Source organism: Marmota monax, unplaced genomic scaffold (genome assembly GCF_021218885.2).
Source record: "Marmota monax isolate L192 unplaced genomic scaffold, Marmota_monax_Labrador192_F-V1.1 WCK01_AAM20220418_F8-fsc00035, whole genome shotgun sequence".
NCBI lineage: Eukaryota > Metazoa > Chordata > Mammalia > Rodentia > Sciuridae > Marmota > Marmota monax.
Window position 1 is genome coordinate 9,064,513 of NW_026691961.1, and position 20,927 is coordinate 9,085,439.

Here is a 20,927-nt window from a genome sequence, read left to right on the forward strand (position 1 = left end):
CAAAGAGTGAGCCAGGCAGCTCTGTTTTCTGCTGTTTATTGACAGCTGACAGCAGCTCCCTGCCCAATCATCCTTCCCCACTTGCTGGAGCCCCAGTCTGGGTTGCCCACCAAGGAGAAGCCGGGGGGAGCACATCCACTTAGGGGGAAGCTTCAGTTGTGAAAGTTGGAAGGGGCCTGATGCCTGGACACCCCCTTAGTAGCCCCCTCCACCAGCCGGCACCACAGTCGCTGGTTTTCAGGTTTAATTCTTTTTGTTTGTTTGTTTTAAAGAAATGGCAAAGTTGTGTCCAACACTTGTGGATCAGCAAACACAATAGAGGAGACCAGTCAGTACTTTTTTGGGGGGGAGGAAAGGAGAGGAAAAGAGAGAGGGTGAGAATGACCACACAACACAGCCTTGGACCATGAGCAGAGCATCTGTGGGAACTCCAGTGTGGTGGACTGGTGCCAGTGCAGGGCCCTGGGGAGGGAGGGTGTGGTGCACCCTCATCCACCTCTGCCCGCAGCCTGTCAGACTCCTGCACCCACGCTGCTGATGCACAGCTGACATGCCCCATTCACCATGCTGCACACACAGCACACCCACACAGCAGCACCCCCAGGACGTGGCCTCAGCCAAGAGGGAGCCCTCCCCACGGTCTCAGTGGCATGGAGGACACAGACTATCAGCGAGCAAGGCACATCCTTCAAGTTCTTCAGACGCAGAGAAGTCACAATAGAGAAGGGCAGAAGAGACCTGGGCCAAACCCCAACCTCCCTGGACTTAGCCTCCTGTGTGTGCTAGTGGTCAGGGCCGTGGCCACTCCCAGAGGAAGGAAGGGAAGGACACAGGGTGGCCTGGGTCCCTGACAGCTTTTGTCTTGAACTGGATTCCAGTGTCCTTCCAGTTGGTAAATGGTTTTCTATAGAATCAATAATATTTTTTTTCTTTTTTTAAATATATATTTGTTAAAGTTATACCTTTTTGTTTCTCTGGGGAAATCTGCTTCAGCTCATTCCCAATAAATTAATACTCTTGATAGCTTATATGCTGGGGCCCAACCTTGGCCCCCTGCCCCTTGTGCTGCCCCGAGAGGCTGGCAGAGGTCCCCCAAAGGGCAGTTCTGTGCTGGGCAAGGGCCTGTGCTGTGCCATAGATTGGGGAGGGGGCCACAGCGGCTGTCCCCTCCCTTTTCCTCTTGAGCAAGGGAGAGGCTGCTCTTCACCCGCACCCACGGGGACCGGCCTGGGCTGGCGCGGGCAGCAGGGCCCAGCAGTTATTGCACAGGGAGCAGCAGATAGGGACGGGCATCGCGGGGCGGTGCGTCTGCCCAGAGCCCTTGGGGCCCCCTGGCCGGGCGGCCCTCTAGGCAGGCTAGGCCCGGGCCAGGGGCGGGAGTTGTGCTTGTGCGGGGGCTGGCAGCACGGCCCGCCCCGCGTCGGGTCCGCCCGCGCCCGGAGCTGCCCATCCTGAGGTAAAGGTCAATGTGCAGGCCGGAGCCCGGGCGCTGCGGGCCCGACTTGGGCGGCCGCCTCACTCCAGCATGGCGTCCAGCTGGTCGGCCAGGTCGTCGAACATGCTGCCAATGTCGTCCAGGATGCTGCCGGTGCTCTTCTCTGCCACCGCGGACGGGCTGCGGGCGGCGCGCGTGAGCCAGGAAGAGCGCCCGGAGCCATGCTCTCTGGCCCCGCCCGCCTCCGAGCCTCGCCCCGCCCTCCGGCCCCGCCCCGCCTCCGAGCCCCAGGGGCGTACCCCACCTACCGCGGGCCCTGCCCATCTTCCTGCCGTATCTTCTCCTCTACCGCCTGCAGCGCTGCGGCCAGGCACGCGCTGGTCTCCTCCAGCTTCTGCCGCGCGCTGTCCCCGGGCGAGGCGCCGTCGGGGGCAATGGGGGCCACGGCGGCAGCGGCGGCGGCGGCCCGCGGGGGCTTGGTGGGCACGAGTAGCGCGGGCGCACCCGGGGACGGAGGCTTGGCGGGGCTGGCGGTCAGTGAGGGTGGCGTGCTGGCCGGCTTTGCGAGGGCGGCTGGCGGCTGGCGCGCCGGCGAGGGCGCGGGCGATGGACTGGCGCTGCCCGACTGTAGCCCCGTCGCGGTCTTGGCGGGTTTAGGCGCCGTGGGCGGCGGCGGCGGCTTGGGGGAGACAGGCGGCGGCGTGCCGTGGGCTCGCTTCACCTCTGCGGGAAGGATCACGCTGGCACCCAGGGCGAGCGCAAGCCCTGCTGCTGCGCCCCAGCTCCCGCATGGTTAAGCCGAGACGCTGCCCCTCGCTCCAGCCCTCCCGCGGCCACCAAGGCACGCTCTGCCACGTGCAAACCTGTTCGCATCACCGCTTCAGAACCCCCTTAACGTGTGACCTATTGCAGCCACACTGGCCCTCCAGTTGCTTGAATGCCTAAGGGCTTTACACCTCTATCCTTCTACCTGGGAGCCTCCCCTGCCTCCTGCACCTGAGTAGTTCTCCTCTTGGAGGGGGTCAGGGTCCTCCCTGCACAGATGTACTGCTCATGGGTCTCTGTGCTTTCTTGACTGAGAGCCAAGTCCACCTTTTCCCTCCCTGGGCTGTGACAGTTGCCAGTGGTGGATGAATGAGAGAGGGCTGTGAACACTCCAATCCCACCCAGGCAGGCATCATCAAATCCAAAAAAAGGAAAATCCCTCTGATTTGGGGTCCTACTGCCTCTACTCACCCTACCCTCCTGGCTCCCTGTACCTACCTGGGCTGCCAGGGCCTGGCAGTGGCACCTTTTTGGAGGCAGGTGTGGGTGAGCCCTGGATCTTGGGCACAGGCTGAGCCAAGACAGGCTTGGGAGAGACGGGTGGCTTTGCCGGCTTCCGGGCATCACTATCAGGCAAGGGAAGTGGGGGCAGGTGCATCAAGTCAATGGGTGGGGGTTCAGCAGGTGGGGGTGGTGGGGGCAGCTCTGGGGCTCCAGCCTGCTCCGAAGCTGGTCTGCGGCGCATGGTGGCCGAGCCATTCTGGTACACGGACAGTGGTGGGGGTGGCTCAGGCCCAGCTTCCCTTTCCTTGGCCTTGGGCCTGCGCTTGACTGTGTCAGACTCTGTTAGGATGAACTTGACATTCTCCTGCTGACTCTGCTTGGCCCGGATGCGCCTCTTGAGCGTGGCACTGGCCTCCACCCTGGCCAGTGGTGGGCCCTCCACACTCGCTTCACCCTTGGCTGGACCTCGAGGCCGCTGCCGGGCTGCACCATCTTCCACAAAGTGGCTTTGATCTTCTGGCTCCCCTGGCCCTCTGCGGGCTGTGGCCAGAAGTCCAGTGACAGGCCCACTGAGTGTGCGGCGCCTGTTTACCACCTCACCATCAGGTCCAATGGCCTCTTTGTGCTTCACTGAGGCCAGCACTGTGGCCACCCGGCCCGGCTCTGGACTGGCAGGCCGAGCTGTGTGGTGGCCCTCAGGTGGCCTTCTGGCAGCCCGTCCCCCACCCCCAATGGAAGACAGCTCAAGCATGGCTGCAATGCTCTTCACGCTGCCGGCACTGCCCGTGTCCACACTGCCAGCCAGATCGCTGGCCCGCCGACGCTGTGCCCGGACTCCCAGCCGGCCATCTTCTATCTCAATATCTGGAGCTGGCTCATCAGCCAGGTTGGCACTGGCCATGGCTGAGCTGGAACGCTTGGGTGGAGGTGGTGGGGGTCCCTTCTTGCGGGGCCGCACAGCAAATGACTGGCTGCGGTTGACGTTCTTGTCAGTGCCAGCAGGTGCCCTCACTGAGTGACTACGGCCTACTCGCCGCTGGACTGTGGCATAGGGTCCAGCAGCAGTGGGCACTAGCAGCTCATCCCGCTCAGGCTCACTGTCAGATGCTGCGTAACGATTCAGGCTGTGGGCACGCTTCTTGGGCCGACCTGGCTCCAAGTCAGCCTCTGGGGGTAGGCACAGCGTGGGCACAGCCGCTGGCACAGGTGGGGGTGCAGGCCCTGGGGCAGCTGGCCCTGCCTCCCCTTCCACAGGCTGGGGTAGCACATAAGCAAAGCCACGGTGGGTGGGTGACTGAGGCAAGGAGCGGGGTGACATGGGTCGCTCCATTGGAGGCAGCAACTGTGGGGTGGGCTTCACCTTAGCCGTGGCTGGGGCTGGACCATGAGGTCCCCCGAGGGCCTGGGGAGAGCCTGGCTGGGCTTTGGTGGGAGTTTGAGGAGGCGTGAAGTGGCTGGCGCCTGGTGGAAGGACCTGCCTTGGCTTGCCGGGCACTGGAGGCACACTTGCCCTCTTGATGCTGTGGCCATGGCGGCCAGGCCGGGCCTCCTTGGGTGGGGTTCCAGGAGCTAGTCCCTCATCCAGTAGGTACTCCTGGCTTCGTGACATGGGACTGCCTGGTCCAGGGGGCCCGTCGCCCAGCAGCTCCTGAGAGCTGCTCATGTGCCGAGCCCGTCCACCCAAGCTGGGCTCCTGCCGCATGGTAGCTCTTGGGGTGGGCGGCAGGTGGTTGGAGGGCTTCTCAGCAGCAGCGGCACCCACCTCTGTTGGGCCAGTCATGGCTGCCTGCAGCTCACCACTGAGCTCACTGTCTTGAAAAGTGGTCATCTTAGGAGACTGGCAGTCAGCTGGGGCAGGCTCAGGTGGGGGCGGTGACTCAATGGCCATCGTTTCAAGCGACTGGGGTGCCTTCCGGCGCAGGGGTCCTCCCTCATACTTGGCGTATTCTGCTTTCTGCAGCTCTGCCAGCTTCCTCACTGCCAGCATTAACTTCTTCTGGTGTCCTGAGAGGGGAACACGGAGCAGGTCAAGCAGCCACAGAGGAAGAGAGGGCAGGGGCTGGGGACAGAGCCTTACCGAGCTTGGTGATGCCAATCTCCTGCAGGTCCTCCCAGGTGATGTCAGTGATGAAGTCAATGTTCTCATAGCCGTTGTCCACCAGCACCTTGTAGTACTGGGCCAGGCCAATCATGGACAGCCACACAGCCAGGTTAGCCTACAGAGCAGGGGACACAGAGGGGCAGCCCAAGCCAGCTGCCCACACCTTGCCCAACTACTTAGAACAATTAGAAGAAGGAGCACTGGGCCAGCAGGGCACAGACAGACAGGAGGACAAATGGACAGGCCCAAGATGTCAGTATCGGAGACAGTATAGGTGCAGTGCCCCAGGCCAGCTCCTTAGCACAGCCACCAGGCACTGTTGTGCACACACGAGCTAACATACGCAAATGGACACGGGGGGGACCTATCCTCAGGACACTCTCCTTAGGTTTTAGGGGGAAGAAAACACTTCCTTGCCTGGTCAGGTGGCCAGGGGCACAGTGCCCTGAGGAGGCACCCATACACTGTGGACACAGACACACAGTGCTACCAGGATACAAGTACACCCTGCACACAGCACTCCCAGCCACACGCAGGCATTGCACCCCCTCCTGCCTCATGCTCACACTCCTGCCGTCTCCCCACCCACATCAGATGCATGGTCACACACGTGCCACATACACACCACACAGTCATATCACATGTGTGTGCAAATATCCACAAAAGTCTTCACCAAGAACTGCCTGTTTCCTGAGCTTCCAGCTGGATGTCACTCATGCACCAACACAGCACCCTCAGTCACACTGGTGACAGAGTGAGGCGAGGCCCATGGGACCCACACATGCTCCTGAGAGGACCCCTGAGCTGCTGACTGAGTGGATGAGCCAGGAGGTGGGGCGGGGATGAATGCAGACCCACTTGTCACAGACCCAGGGCCCTGCAAGGGTTTGGGTGGCCACTGGCACTTCTCCCACTGATGACTGGAGGCCTGCAGCTCAGTGTATGGCCCAAAGAACCAGCATCAGATTGGGTGGCTGGGCCCACTTTCAGCAAGCCCAGAAACTGTCACTTGATATGGGCACATCCCTATTAGCAACGGCATAGGCCATGGTCTGTGCAGATACCATGAGAAGGTTAGTCAGCTGTTGTCACAGGCCAGCACACATGGTAGAGCCTGTGTACGAGCATGCAGTTGTCAGTGTCTTTTGGAGCACATGCGGGGGTGTAGCTGGCATGTCCCAACATGGGCCCTCTGCAGCCTGCATGGATGCTCAATGGGCAGAGCTGTGCAGGTGCTGCCTGTGTATGGAGGGACACTCTACTGGTTTCAGGCTCCCCTCACCCTGAGAGGCCCCAGCCTAGGGAGCTGGTCCCAATGCCCTCATGGACAGAGGCTCTCCAGGCAACTCCCTGCTGGTGGGCCATCCACTGTCCACTTCCTAGAGCCCCAGAGGGCAGGTAAGGGCTGGAGGCAGGGAGGCTGGCTGTCTATCTGTCTGCCAGTCCTGGCTCGGCCACCAGGCTGTGGGGAGCCTTACAGGTTTGTGTTCAGGCAGCCAGTCAGGGATGCTCAGGTCGCTGATCTCTGCTGTGATCTTCTTCCGGTGGCCTGGCTTAGTGACACCAATGGCCGTGAGGTCCTAGGCACAGAAGAGGCCTGTTGGCAGGAGGCAGGGACCTGTCTGAAAAGGGGTGAGGTGGTCGGGTGGCTGCAGCTGCTCACCTCAGGAGTCATGCGGCTGATGGTGGGCAGGTCGTAGCCGGCGCTGGTGAAGTTGGGGGCGTAGAGCTGGAGCTGAAATGTGGCGAGCCACTGGCTGACTGCCTCGGCACTCTGGAAGACACAAGGCACCGGCTACAGCCCGCCCACGCCGGGCCTGCTCCCCAGCCACCACAGCACCTCCTTCTTTGCTTGGCTGGCGGGCAACGGAGCGCTGATCTGCCATCCATGGTCCATCTGCAGCCAGGCCTGGGTGAGCCTGGCACCGGCGCTCCAGCTGCCGTCAGCACTCGACCTGCCATCCTCGACCCCGAGCATCCTCAGCCCTCCAGCCTTCTTCTGTGAGCTCCTCCAGGAGGGTGCATCCAGCTGCTGTTCATGTCACAGCCTCCCTAAACTTCCCCCCATTTCTGCACCAGGGACACCCATACCATCTTGGGGAGGCAGGTAGTGTGGCCCCATGTGAGGGGGCTCTAGTGGACAGTGGCCTCCGTTTGGGCTGCTTGGTGCTCCACAGGCAGGGGTGCCTCGCCTCCTCTGCTGTGCAGGACTCAGCCATCAGTTCACACCTCCCAACACACAGGCACATGCATACACAACCCGCTGCACCCACACACACTCGTGTCTCACACCCATCCTCTTCCATCTGTGCAACCACACACATGCATATCTGTCTCATGGCTGCACCATTCCACACACACCCCTATGTACCTCCACAAGTGTGCACACGCTAGCTCACAGCCTACACAAGTGGACAACACCTATACACTCGTGTGTGCACATGTGACGCACACACAGACTAACAGACAGATAGGACAGTCTGGCCTGTCGAAGCCCCTTGCCGCTGCTGTGGCCAGACCAGACAGGCTACGTGGGGGTTATTTAGACTGTCAGCCCCCACCCTCGTGAGACCAGCCATGGGAGCCAGCTCAGGCCCTGTACCTTGCCCTCTGAGGCAGGCTCCAGCTTCTTGGGCAGCTGCTCCCCGTAGACTTGCCCAGTGTGGGCTGCTGGAGGTTGGGACCGGGCAGTACCTGGTAAAGACAGGGGATAGCAAGGCAGGGGCTGCTCAGGGTCACCTTCCTGGCAAGCCAGTGCAGCTAGGTCCTTGTTCTTACCTGTAGAGCCCTCTGGAGGCTTGATGGGGCTGTCCCCTGGGCTGGACTCAGAGACAGGCTTCTGGGAAAGCACAGTTGCCAGGAGCTACGACCGAGAAGCCAGCTCATAAGTGCTGCTCCAGGCCAGGCCACCATGGCTGCCCTGGCCCCAGCCACCACCCCGACTGACCTTGACCCCTTCAGAGCCTGCATGCAGGGCGTGAGCTCCACTGCCTCGGCTACCAGCCACACTGCTCAAGCTGCCACTGCGGTCACCACCTGCCAGCACAGGGAGCATAAGGTGCCCAGCAGAAGTGCCACCACCCCAGCCCTCCAAAGGACCCAGCACACCTGCAGAAGGCTTCCTTAGCACCCAGATCTCCTCTGGGGGTGCAGAGGGCCCTGACAAGCCACCTCCCTGGGGTGGGCTTGGCTCACTGCCTGCTCGGGAACCTGTAGGACAAGCACAGCTTCCCTGAGCTCCGGGTACACCCAGGTGGGCCCTGACACAGAGTGGGGCAGAGCAGAGGTGGCACACACATGCACGCACATACACACAGCTGAAAGACCCTCAGGAGACCCCAGATATTTCAGACCAAGAGAAAGTGGTCAAGGGAACCCAGAACCAGGTGTCCTGTGGTCCTACAAGCAAAGGGGCTGAGGACTCTTGGAGGATATGACCTTCTCTGAGCTGGGGCACAGGAAACAAGCTGCTCAGGAGCCCGAGGCCAGGGCTACCATCCAGGAACTAGATGACTATGGGTGACTGGCCATACCTCCTACTGCTCCCCTCTGCCCTCTTGCCCCACCTATCAATCTCCACATCCTCTGCAAAAGGTAAACGGATCCCTTGCCTCCCTGAAACCAGGTCAGGGGGCTTCCCAACCTGGTCCTGCATTCCCTTCCCAACTCACTCTTCTTCAGCCAAGCTGCCCCTGCTGCCCCTGCTCCTCTAGGTGACAAGTTCCTTTCTGCCTCTGTGCCTTCCCATGTGTGGTTCCAGCTGCCTGAACTGCTCTGCTGGTAGACAGCCCCTCCTACCTCTCCCTAACTAAAGCCAGCCTCTCTCCGTGTTCTCTGGTTGGTATGCTTCCCTCTGTGTTGACTTCGCTGTCTCTTGTTCCCTCCCACTCCACAGCAAGCCCCTTAAGAGCAAGAACAGTGTCTGAAACTCCTGTGTCCCTAATGGCCAGCTCCAACCAGAACATAGCAGGCATGCAATATTTGTGGAATAAATGAAAGAATGCATATAGGGAGCTGGCAAGGAGACAGCCCACAGGACACGCTGCTGGATCTGAGCAGCGGCTAGAATGCTGACCCTGCCTTGTCACCAGCATGCCAGAGCATGTGTGTTGCTTTCTGGCCCCTATGCTCAGGCCCAGAGGCTCCTGCCTATAACCTCCCAGAGTTGGGAGAGACTTGCCTGCTCGCTTGATGATAGCCTCACCCAAAGAGGAAGGGAAGTAGCCCACTCGGTCATTGCCTGTTCTGTTGTCATGAATACAGCCCTTCCACCGGCCATCTGGATGCTGCTCCAGGACCTGGCCAAATATGTGGAGGAACATGCTTCGGAGAGACATCCCTTCATGGGAGGCCTGCCCAGCACTCCTACCCCAAATGCTATGGGAGGGTGTTCTGGGTAAGCCTGCCCCAGTCCCACCCACCCCTGCCACAGCAGCCCCAGGGACTGTCCTCACTGTGATGATGTCCCCGGCCTTCACGTTGAGGCTGGTCAGATCATAATTGTTGCAATAATCCTTGGTCGCCCGGACCTGCAGGGCTGCCGAGGCCTCTGGGGATACAGGAGGTGGACCCCCCAGTCCTGCAAGCTGCCCTCCCAGGCCCCGCCCCAGCCCTTGGCCCCGTCTGGGCCCACCTCGAAGCAGCTGCTTGATCTCCTTGCTGGCCTGGGATGTGGTGAACTGATGCACAATGTCCAGTGCCGTCTGGCTATAGGTGTTCCTCACCTGGGCATTGATTCCGCTCTGTGGAAGGGCAAGGCCCTGTCAGGAGCCCCATGCCCCTGCCTGGACCCCATTTCCCCCACGCCCTAGACTCACATCCAATAGCAGTCGAACAACTTCTGTCTTCCCACAGAGTGCAGCCTCGTGCAGGGCCGTGCCAGACTTGGTCTGGCGGTTAATGTCAATGCCGGCTTGGAGGAGGAGTCTGGTGGCAAAAGTCAGCAGGGCCTTTAGCAGGAACTCTCCTCCCCAGCACTCTCAGGCCAGGCCTCAGTTCCTGGGTCCCCAACTGCCTGCTCAGGTCAGAGGTCAAGCTAGCCCTGCCCTCTGTCACTGACTACAATCGTATCTGATGTTTACCAAGCACCTGTCAAAGTGTCCATCCCTTGCTGACCCCCAAGGTTATTTTCTTGTCCAATTCTGATGTAGTCCCTGTGAGCTCCACTGTATGGATGAAGAAACTGAGGTTCAGACAAGTTAAGTGCCTCTCTGAGCTCAACCAGCAAATGGCAGGGCCAGGATAGATTCTAGGCTGACAAGATATAGAAGACCCTTCCCCAGCTGGGCACAATGGCCTGTAATCCCAGCTACCTGGGAGGCTGAGGCAGGAGGTTCAAAGCCAACCTCAGTAACTTATTGAGCCCCTAAACAACTTAGTGAGACCCTGCCTCAAAATTTAAAAGGGGGGGCAGGGGGACAGGAATTGTGGCTCAGTGGTTAAGTGCCCCTGAGTTCAATCTCTGGTATCAATCAATCAATCAATCAATCAATTACAAATAGGGCTGGGGAGGTAGCTCAGTGGCAAAGCACCCTAGGTTAAATCTCCAATATCAAAAAAAGGAAACAAACAAAACCCTTTCCCAGTCCCTCCTGCTTATCCTTTATTCGGCAGCTGAAGGCCATACTCAGAAGCCTGACCATGAAACTATGGCTTCTGGGAGGCTCCTCTTATCCCCAGGCCAGAGGCAGAAACCCTGAGCTCCTGGATGCTGTCAAGCCCCAGGGATCCTGAGGTTTGGTCCTATCGCTGTTAATAGCCATACCTGATGATGTCAATGTGGCCATTCTTGGCTGCGAGGTGCAGGGGGCTGGTGCCGTTGGGGTCAGTGGTGTCTCCTGGGCGGGGCTCCAGCAAGGCCGCACACATATTGCTGCTCAGGAGCAGCTGGACCACCTTGAAGGAGGGGTCAGGGCAGGTAGGCCCTGGCTTGGGACTTCCCCAACCCCCATCCCAGGTGAAGAGGACAGGTAGGTGGAGTCCCACTCAGCTCCCTGAGGAGACTTACCCCAACACGGCCGAACTCACAGGCCAGGTCCAGGGGCGTCTTCCCAGAGTTGTCCACCATGCATGGGTTGGATTGGTGCTGCAGCAGCATCTCTGACTGCAGGCCCATGGCACAGTCAGTCCCAGGCATCACCAGCCCCACTGCCCTGCCCACCCTGCCACCCCACACAGCCTCACCACATCATAATGACCGTGCTGGGCCGCCAGGTGCAGGGGGATGTGGCCCTCATCAGATGGGATGTTCACCGCCGAGCCCGCCTTCAGCACCAGTTTCATGGGCTCCTTCCGGCCTTGCCAGGCTGCATAGTGCAAAGGCCGCATGCCTGGGAGCAGCAGGGCTGTTGGGAGCTGACCCCTGACCCAGAATACAACCCTGATCTTATAACATCCTGCTTTGATGGAGATATCAGCCATCCAGGCTGCAAGGACCCCACCCTGACTTTGACCCCCTGTCCTTGGCCTTGAGGCCCTGGAGCAGGCTTGCCTTTGTTGTCCTTGATGTCCACAGCAGCCTGAGCCTCCAGCAGCAGGGTGATTAGTTCTGTGTTGCCATTCAGGGCTGCATGGTGCAGGGCTGAGAAGCTGAGCAGGCAAAGGACAAGTCTAGGAGAGGACCAGGCACCTGGCCTTGCCCAGAGCCTACCTAACCCATGGTGCCACCACCTGGCTGAGAGAACTCACCCATCTGGATCCTGGAAGTTGACATTGATCTTCTTGGTGGATCCTAGGAGTTCTGGGGGAAGAAGGAGACATGGTTGAGGGGAGGCTCTGCCCGGCCCCTCCAAGTAGCCTAAAAGCAGGGGAGGTGGTGGCCAACTCCCTGGTGGGCTCTAAATCAGGGTCTTAGTCTATGAACATGCACTTGGTTCCAGGTGCCAACTTTTGGGGCCTTAGTTTCCCATTGCACGGAGATAGGGAGCGGGTGTTCACTGAACTAAGCACTGCGGGCTGTCCTGACCTGGGAGCAGGAAACAAGACCATGCACCCACATGGGCTTACACATGTGCACACACACCCTCTCCCTCAGGACGCTGGCTGAGCACCTGCCACTGGTGGGAGGGAGAGAGCCAGCCCCATCTGTCTCTCAGAAGGACCCAGATGGGGCCGGGGGTGGCCAAGGAGATTGGAACACCGGAAATGGGGTATCTCTGGGAGAAAAGTTGGTACAGCTCCCCACTGCCATCCCTGGATGGCCCTGGGGAGGAGCTTTACACCTGCAGGGCATAAAGGGAAGCAGGCAAGCAATCCAGGACACTAAGCAATCCTATGTTGGCCTCCCTGCTCCACAGGGTCCTGCTCAGACCCCCAGGCTCAAACCTCTTAAAGCCCTGAAGGGACAACAGCTTCCCTTTGGGGCTAAGTCTCCTCCTGGGACCTCTCTCATTCTGGCTTCACCAGCTGCCTAACAGAGGAGGAGAGCCCACCAATGCTTTCCCAGTGGGCTCAAGTCCACCAGGACCTGGGCCAACCCCCTGCCTGTCTGGGCCATGGTTACATAACCCGTTTGTGGGTCAGTCACTCCATGAGGTGGGGCTGGCAAGACAGAAGCCCCTTTGTCCAGGCCCAGGATAGGAGTGGGGGTAGGGACCTGAGGGCAAGGGATCCAAGGGAGTCGAGTCACAGAGACCCGGCTGCAGGGCTCTGCTCTGGTGCAGACTCGGCTGTGGGACACAGGGTATGGGTCCCCCAGTGACTCTCTTGAAATCCATGAAGTCAGAGGGACCTGAACTCATCTTTACTCAGTCACTTAGTAGCCTGTGGCCCTGGCCTCTGGCTTCCCCCATGAGCAGAGAAAGGCAGCAGGCCATGCCGAGGCGCAAGGGCATTTCCGGACAGCAGGCACTATAAATGCTAGCCGTGCGGGAATCCCACCCCCGCCGTCCCGTGGGGGTCTCCTGGGCAGAGTGAAGGCATTTCTACTCCCCAGCCATCCCCTCTGCTCAGATGCTGCTGGCGCCAGTATCCATCTCAGTTGGCAACAGAGCCGCTCTCCCCATCCGTGGCCAAGGCCACAGCCTTGGAGTCTAGCTGGGGTCTTTCTCAGGCAGTTATGTAGTATCCTCAGGTCAATGCCATCCACTTCAGTGCCACTTCAAGACTCACTCTGAGCACACTCAGGATCCTTCACTGCTCAGCTTCTCACCATGTCATGGTCACCAGGGGCACTGCTCCCAGGACCCCTAACTACCCTTGCCTCCCCACCAGCATCCCTACTCTCTCCCTGTGCCACTTGATCTGTCCTCTGTACCCACTAGTCAAAGCCCAGGAGACCCTCCAGCGCCCATCTCACTGGGTGGAGACTAGAGTCAGACAATGGCGTTACAGGACACGCTCCCTGCTCTTCTCCGACCTCTCCACCCTCCTTGATGTTCCTTCCACACAGGCTGCGCTGCCATGGGGCCTCGGGACCTTTGCACACATGGAGTCTAAGTGTGGACTACTCTTCCCGCGTTGTCCCCATGGTGCTCCCTTCACACCCCCCAGGTACAGAGGCTGCCTGCTCAGCAGGGCACTCCATGGCAGCCCTTCCCCTCCCACATCTGCTGCATTCTTCTCTTTAGACCTCGTTGCTGCCCCCTTGTCACATCTACTTATTAACATCCACGCCATCCCTCTCTACCATTGAACCATGTGCTCCCAGAGGACAAGGGCTCTTGTCCACTGTGCTCAAAGCTGCACCCTCAGTGGCTGAAACAGCACCTGCCACTACTAGATGCTTAGTCAGTCACTGAACTGATATCCTTGTTCCATACAGTGTCCATCACCAGGGCCAGCTTCATGAGCATGTGACTGCACGGTTACTCAGAAGGGCCCCATGCCTGAAATTTGATTTTTTTTTCCAGTACTGGGGATTGTACCCAGGGGTGTTCTATCACTGGACTATATCCCTAGCCATTTCTTTTGCTTTCTGTCTTTCCATCTTTCTTTTTCTTTTTCTTTCTTTCTTTTTTCTTTTTGTGTGGGTATATGTGTGTGTGGTACCAGGGATCAAACCCAGGAGGCACTTAACCATTGAGTCACATCCCTAGCCCTTTTTTTATTTTTTATTAGAGTCAAGGTCTTGTTGAGTTGCTTAGGCCTCACTAAATTGCGAGGCAGGCTTTGAACTCATGATCCTCCCGCCTCAGCCCCCCCCCAGTCACTGGGATTACTGGGATTGAATTTAGGGACACTCAACCACTGAGCCACATCCCCAGCCCCATCTTATATTTAGAGACAGGGTCTCACTGAGTTGCTAAGGGCCTTGCCATGGCTGAGGCTGGCTTTGAGCTTGTGATCCTCTTGTCTCAGCCTCCGGAGCTGCTGGGATTACAGGTGTGCACCACAGCACCGGCTCTATTTTTTATTTTAAGATAGGGTCTCCTCGCCAGGTTGCTGGGCTCTAATTTACAATCCTCGTGCGTCAGCCTCCCAGCTACCTGGGATTACAGGCATGAACCACCATGCCCAGATGAAATTTAATTTCTGGATAAGGGCCCTGCATTTTCATTTTGTATAGGGCCCTATAAACTATGTGGCTGGACCTGCCACAATCTCCTGCCATGAGCTGTGAGGAGTGAGGACATCTAACCCAGGGTGATGTTTAGGATGCTCTGCCCCCTACTCTTCTGAACTCCAATGTAGCTAGCTTTTAGCATATCCCAAGACTTCCCAAAGCCAGGCCCTCTATTCCCTCCTACGTGGGGCCTCCAGGCAGCTGTGGATGAGACTGGAGCCCACAGCCAAGTCTTCCTGCTCACCTGGCCACACCTGCAGGTGCTGACAGTTCAGATGGGCTTGGAAGCCAAAGTCCAGAAAGTGACATGGGCACCAGTGGGGAGGAGTCTCCATTACAAAAGGGACCACCCCCACCAGGAGGGTCACCTTACTAAGGTCATCTGCCTGTAGTCTCATCAGGAAGAAAAGTGGTGACAGGAGATAGTGAGCAGGCTGATGTCTCAGGAGGCCTCATACTGCCTGCAGGGGACACTAGGTACCCAGGAGGGTCCCAGGACTGAAGAGGGCCTAGGACTGGGAAGGCTGTCCCACACAGAGACAGTTTCTCTGAATGAAGTGGCTGAAAAGGGCTGGGGAAGTGGGGTAGAGCAATTGTGGGCCAAGCTGAATGTCCTGGGAGGCCCTTTCCCTGAGGTCACAAAGTCCTATGCATTCTATATCAGTAAAAACTCCGCTCCCCAATCTGCCCTATAGCTTGGGACTCCATTTCTCATGACCCTAGCCCTCTAATTGCTCTCCTGAGACTACCCCCACCTTTGGGGTCAGATCCACACTCCAGGCTGGAAGGAAACTCTTAGTGGGCCAAGGTGAGAGGGAGGCCTGCAGAGGCCCAGGGTGTTCAGGGAATTCCTCCAGGACGTCCTGGGGAAGGGAGGTTGGGCTAGAGGCCAGGGAAGGGCTCCTCCACGGCAGCAGAAGGGCAGCCCTGGTCCTGCATTTTCCCTTCCAAGCAGTCTCTTCTTCCTCAAGGACAATTGCTAAGTGTGCAAGGGGAGGCTCCCTTCAAGGCAGGGTGGGGGGCTGACAGAGCCTGGGGTGACAGCAGCTGTCCGGCAGAAGGAAGGAGAGGGATCAAGGACACAAGCATGGTGGGAACACCTCTGGGCTCCTTGAGGGGGGCTTGAGGACAGTGCTGGATGCCCCCGGCCCAGTGGCCTAAACTCCAGCTGTACTTTGCTGAATCAAAATACATCTTACTCCAAAGCAGGCCAGCGTTGCCATGACAACTGTGCTAATTCATGGAGGGATTTCTCTGTCTGATTTATTACACCCGCCCCTGTGAGTCAGAGAGCACAGATACAGGGGGCCAGGGCAGGTGTCTCTCCTGCCCCAGAGACCAGACTAGCCTGAGGCAGAGGTAGAGATCCAGTTGGAGGCAAAGCCCCCCTCACCTCCCCAGGATGGCAGAATGGCCTGGACTTCTGTTGTCAAGGGAAGCCATCACAGTTGGCATTTGCTGAGTGTTTACAAGTGCCTGGGCTTCATTGCCCTCTCACTGTTCTCATGACACTGCTATGAGGTGGGGAACCCAGAATCCCATCCTACAGATGAGGAGACTGAGGCCCAAGGAGCCAGTTATTTGCACCCAAGGACACATGGCCACTAGGTGGAAGCCTATACCTTGCCTCCTTAGAAGCCCTCTTTTCTCAGCTCTGAGGCCCTGAAATCAACCCAATAAGCAGAGCCTCCCAGCCCTGGGAGACAGAAGCAGGGCCAACCTGGTGCCTACAAGGCATGGGTGCCCTTCACTTTGACTATACAAAGTGAACAGGAGTTGGCCAGGCAGGGCTGTTGGGGGCAGTGTTCCTGGGGCTCAAGAACCTACCCCTCAAGGCAGTCCCATATCTCAGCATCCCTTTGGAGAAAAAGGAGGGGGGCCTCCCCAGCTTACACAGTCCATGGGGTGGGGAGTGAGGACACCCAGATGTGAGGACAGCCAGTGAGGACGCTTCTCCACACATGCCAACCTGCAGAGCCCTACCCGAGCCGGCACAGGTGCCCTGACACACTGACACGGTCATACGTGCGCAGCCGCACACGCTGCTGGTCCACACGCCCATCCATCCATCTCCCGTGGCCCCCAGGGAGGCTCTGAGCTGAGCCCGGATGAGTGCTGGGATCTGGGCTCCAAGCTCCCAACCCTTCCCTGGGGCCTCCACAGCGCAAGCTAGGGAAGGACAGTGGGGGCCCCCACTCCCTCAAGCTCCCCTTTTGCATCAGGGAAACCAGGGAGGACCAGGGTCTGTTGGTTCAGGCCTGAGCAGTGGGCTCACAGCGCTTGTCTCCCAGGTGGCACCTGCTTAGAGCCCAGACCGCCCTGGGCTGGGCGACCTTGGGCCTCTGCTGTTATCAATAAACAGCCCCCCAGGCCATGCCTGGGCAGCCACACCCCCAGCGTGGTCCTGCCCCCCCAACCCCAAGCCTGTTATTAAACATGGGGTGGGGAGAGAGGTCTGACAGGGATTGTCAGTCCCCAGGTCGCCCCTCATTGCAGGGGCCCCCTCCCTCTCTCCGTGGTGTGTGAGTGTGTGGGGGCAATAGCCTCGCCCTTTAAAGGCCCCAGCTGAGACCTCCAGCCTTCAGCCCGCAGCCTGGGAAGGGAGGGGCCAGAGGCAGAGAGGGAGGGATGCGAAAGCCTGCGGCCGGCCGGGAGGTGGGTGCCGCAGGTGCCCGCTGGGGGGACAGCGGGACGGCGGCGCTTGGTGCCGCCCTTCCTCCAGCGCTGGGGGAACGACCGAGGGTCTGGGTGCTGCTGGCCCCGCCCCGCCCCCGGGGACCCGCGGCATCCCCTCCCAGCCTTGCGCCGGGGAGGTGGGGGCCCCGCCGGCCGCTCGCGCCCCCCGCACTCACTGGCCTTCCCCGGCCGCGGCCTCTGCAGCAGCCTCTGCGCGGTCCCCACGTCCTCCGCCTTCACCGCCTGCACCAGCTCCTGCTCCTTCCCCATGGCGCGGCCGGGCCGCAGAGACGCAGCGCGCTCCGTGCGCTCGGCGGCTCAGAGGCGGCGGCGGCCCCGCGGCTGCGACCGCATCCTCTCCGCGCCGCGCCGCCTGCGCCGCCCGCCGCCCTGCGCCCTCCCGGGCTCGGGCTCGGGCTCGGGCTCGGGCGCCCAGGGGCGGGCAGCGCGTCACGGGCGGGGGACGGCCCGGGGGCGGGGGCGGGCGGCGGACGCGGGGCGGGGGCGCGGCACCTGCGCCGCCTCCCGGACGCCTGGGTCCGCTTCTGCGGCCGCTGACCTCCGTCAGCCAGCGCCGGCCGCACGCCCGGCTCCGTGGCTCCGCCCCCGCACCGGGCCCTTCCCCCAGACGCCCCCTCCCCACGTGCGGGCCCGCGGGTCGGTCCTTCTGCGGACGACGGGGTCCGGAGACTACCGTCAGGGGCTGGGGTGGGCCGCGCCGGGGGTGGGCCGTGGAGCCCCGACGCGACGGCGGCGCGAGGCTGAGCCTGGGAGAGGCTTCCAGAGGCTGCAGGACCCAAGGGGGAGGGACTCAGAGGCAGTGAGCGGGCGGGGACCCGGGCACCGTGGCACCGGAGCCGGCCCGCTAGAGGCTGTCAGACGTCTCTGGCCTGCGGTTCCCGTGGGAGGTGTCGAGGGATTGTGAAGAGGAATCTCCCAATAATGAATTCGGTGTCAGGGAACCCGCATCCCCTCCCCCCAACTACACCTTCTTCCCCAGCAGCCTCTGGCTCCTCTCCACAAACAATGCCGGGGACAGCCGTCCCCTTAGGACAGCGAAGGGAGCCCGACTCTCCCATCCCCAGCTCGGCTGGGGTCACAGCCCTGCCCAGCACCAACAAGAGCCCTGGCCCCAGCCTGCTTTCTCTGCAGCTGCAGCAGGACAGCCCCAGGCAGGACAGTTGCATCTGACAGGTGCTGGAATCTCCACCTCCAAGGTCTCACCCTTCTCACCTCCTGCCTGAAGGCCAGCCCAGCCCTGGGTCAGGCCTTCTCCTTGACATGCCTGCAGCATTGTAGACACAGGCCAGTTGGGGTCTGGGTCCTGACTCAGAGAGGGGCAGATCAGCACCCCAAACCAGGCTGTTGGGAGAATTTGGCGGGAGTTGCACATATGAAACATGGCCTGATGCCTGATTCCCTGTGGTCCTGGACCAGTTGACAGGGCCAAGAGGGTGGCCTGAGGGCTGGGATGTAGCTCAGTGGCAAAGCGTCTGCCTTGCATTCGCAAAGCCCTGGATTCAACCCCCAGTTCCAAAAAAGACAAAAAAAAAAAAAAAAAGAACCCCCCCCAAAAAAATAAGATTAAAAAAAAAGAGGGTGGCCTGAGGGTAGGGAAGGAGAAGTTTCAGGCCCAGGGAACCCCATAATCATGTCATTCCCTTAAGAGGTCTCCCATGAGGCTTAATGAGCAGGCCTGTGTCTGGCATGTGGGGCTCCCATAGGGGCCCCTAATTGCAAAGGCTTTTCTTCCTGCCTGCCACCTTTGATAATGACCAATTCCTTGGTACCTGCCAGGTCAGGTGCTGTGCTGGTCACTTTATAGATGGGGTTAGATTTATTATCCCCATATTACAGATGAAGAAACTGAGGTTCAGAGAAGCTGTGTGCCCCATCTGAGGTCCCAAAGTCTTAAGGTCCTGAGTCTGGGCTTCAGACCCATATTGGTTCCTGGATGTGTCCCAGTTCTTCCTCTTACTACCTCTGTGATCCTGAGCTGGTCATGTTGGTCTGAGTCTCTTATTTGCTCTCTAGGTTACTTCAGGATTAACTGTGATGCTATCCACACAGCTGTTCACACATAACTCAGTAAGTGCTCAGCAAACGGTTGCTGTGCTCCGTGTGAAGTTCTTAAGCATCCCTTCCTGGCCGCATGGGGAACAACTGTAAGTGATTCATCTTTGTATGTTCAGTGCCTAGCATATAGAAAGCACTACCAAAAAAAAAAAAAAAAAGTACAACATACAGATTAGAAGACAGCTATCATCATTACTTTTACTGTTGTGTTTTGGGTTTGTTAAGGTAAACCCCTATGCCTGACATTTGCAGAGCCTGGGGCAAAAACAAATACAGGCCCACTCACAGAATATCAGAATATTTAAATATTTTAACTCACACTAGAAACATGTTAAATGAAATATATTCTGTTCTCCTACCTTGACAAATATACCTTCATCTAAATTTGAATTCAGAATTCTTGGATTCCTTCTGGGTCATGAACTGGTCCCTGCCTGCAGCCCACTCTTGTCTCTACCCAGCTCCAGTGCTACCCACACTCCACAAACAGGTATTCCTGAGCACCCTGTTATGTGGCCCACCTTCAGGAGGACAGATTGAGGAAGAGGGCTGTACAGATTCTGGGAGTGGGCTTGAGGCCTTTGGGTCAGGGAATTCCAGAGCCCCAAGTATATGGTACATTCTTGTGTGGTCTAGAAGGGGTACCTGGGTTCCAGGTGGGCTACTGCTCAAGGACCCACAGATTCCTAACCCCACAGGGTGACATGTAGCAGGAGGAAAGCCAGAGCCTTCCCCTACTAGGTGAGGCAGAGCCCAGAAAGGGTCCAGAAGCCCCAGGTCAGTCACTGCTAGCCAGTGACCTTGGACAGTTCCTCAGCTGCTTCCTCTGTAAAATGGGCCAGCAGTTCTGCCTGCAGCCCAGGTTGATGGGAAGGTCCACATGGGAACAGAGATGTGCACCTGCCTGGGGTCCCCCAAGCCTAAGGATGAGGGCAGCAGGGCGGGCAGCCACTCTGGTGGGGGACGAGGATGCAGAGGCTTGGGACTCAGGCAGTCCTCCAGGAAGTCAGGCCTCTGAGGAGGATCCTGGGAGGAGGGGCCGCTGAGCCAGCAAAACTGCTGAAGCTCAGTCTAGGGGAGAGCTGGCGACAGCTTCACTGCAGCCGAAGCTGGCCTCCTTCCTGGATGCATGGCTGCCACAGAGCAGCTCTTGCCGGTGCCCCAGGCTGTGTACCTGCTCAGGTTTTTCCCTGGTGCCCCTCCTGCCACCCAAAGTCTTATTGCCTGGCTTATTGTGTAAAAGGGGGATGGCAAATATGCCTTCCCCATGGGCTTCAGGAAGCATGCAGCATGTGCTAGCTGCACAGTTCCTGTCATTTGTGTGGACGCCACCTCTGCAAAGTGCTGTGCTAGTACCTGACACCCCAAGAAGCTCAATGACCACGTGCCCTGGCCCCACTCCTGCCCAGCAGAGATGCTGGGGCTGCTCAGACAAGTTAGGGGCTCTGTCAGCTACTCCTGGGTTAGGGCACCTGTAGCCTTCCTTGCCCTCAGCCCCCTGCTGCACCCTGAGCCCCACAGAAAAGGCAACAGCTCAGGGCCTGGGGTCAAGGGGACCCACATACATCTGGCCACACTTTCCCTCAGCCCATTTCTTCCTTCTGCTCTTAGGCTCCATTGTGGCTATTCCCCAATGTTGCCCCCAAGCCTGCTCTGAAGCTGCCTCTGGGAAGGTCATTTCTCCTTCAAGAGGAAGATGAGCAGGACATTTGAGGTGGAAGGGCTGCTTGGGGAGCAATCTCCCTGGCCAGGGGAGAGTTGGGTTGGACAGGATGGGCTTTGACCAGGATCTGGATGAAACTTGGGCTCCACCATGTTCTAGCTATATGCTTTCAACTGCAATTCTATATCTCTGACTCCCAGTTTTC

At 59.1% G+C, this 20,927-nt stretch overlaps 1 protein-coding gene across 2 annotated transcripts; it reads right to left on the reverse strand.

Moving 5' to 3' along the window:
- Positions 1-20: 20 nt before the first annotated feature.
- On the reverse strand, positions 21-17,309 carry Caskin1 (CASK interacting protein 1). 2 transcript variants are annotated; one of them, XM_046442687.2, is made up of 20 exons: positions 17,160-17,309; positions 11,493-11,544; positions 11,296-11,393; positions 10,989-11,134; positions 10,813-10,908; positions 10,570-10,700; positions 9,623-9,731; positions 9,439-9,547; positions 9,260-9,354; positions 8,986-9,103; positions 7,914-8,015; positions 7,753-7,841; positions 7,584-7,668; positions 7,408-7,499; positions 6,469-6,579; positions 6,284-6,385; positions 4,782-4,920; positions 2,699-4,708; positions 1,744-2,158; positions 21-1,615 (listed from the first exon to the last, which is right to left on the reverse strand). In XM_046442687.2, exons 1-20 carry the CDS (start codon positions 17,251-17,253, stop codon positions 1,516-1,518), a joined length of 4,293 nt encoding a protein of 1,430 aa, XP_046298643.1. In that variant the 5' UTR covers positions 17,254-17,309; the 3' UTR covers positions 21-1,515. The 2 variants fall into 2 exon arrangements, with proteins under 2 accessions (XP_046298643.1, XP_046298651.1); XM_046442695.2 differs by lacking the exons at positions 6,284-6,385; positions 6,469-6,579.
- Between the last annotated feature and the right edge of the window lie 3,618 nt (positions 17,310-20,927).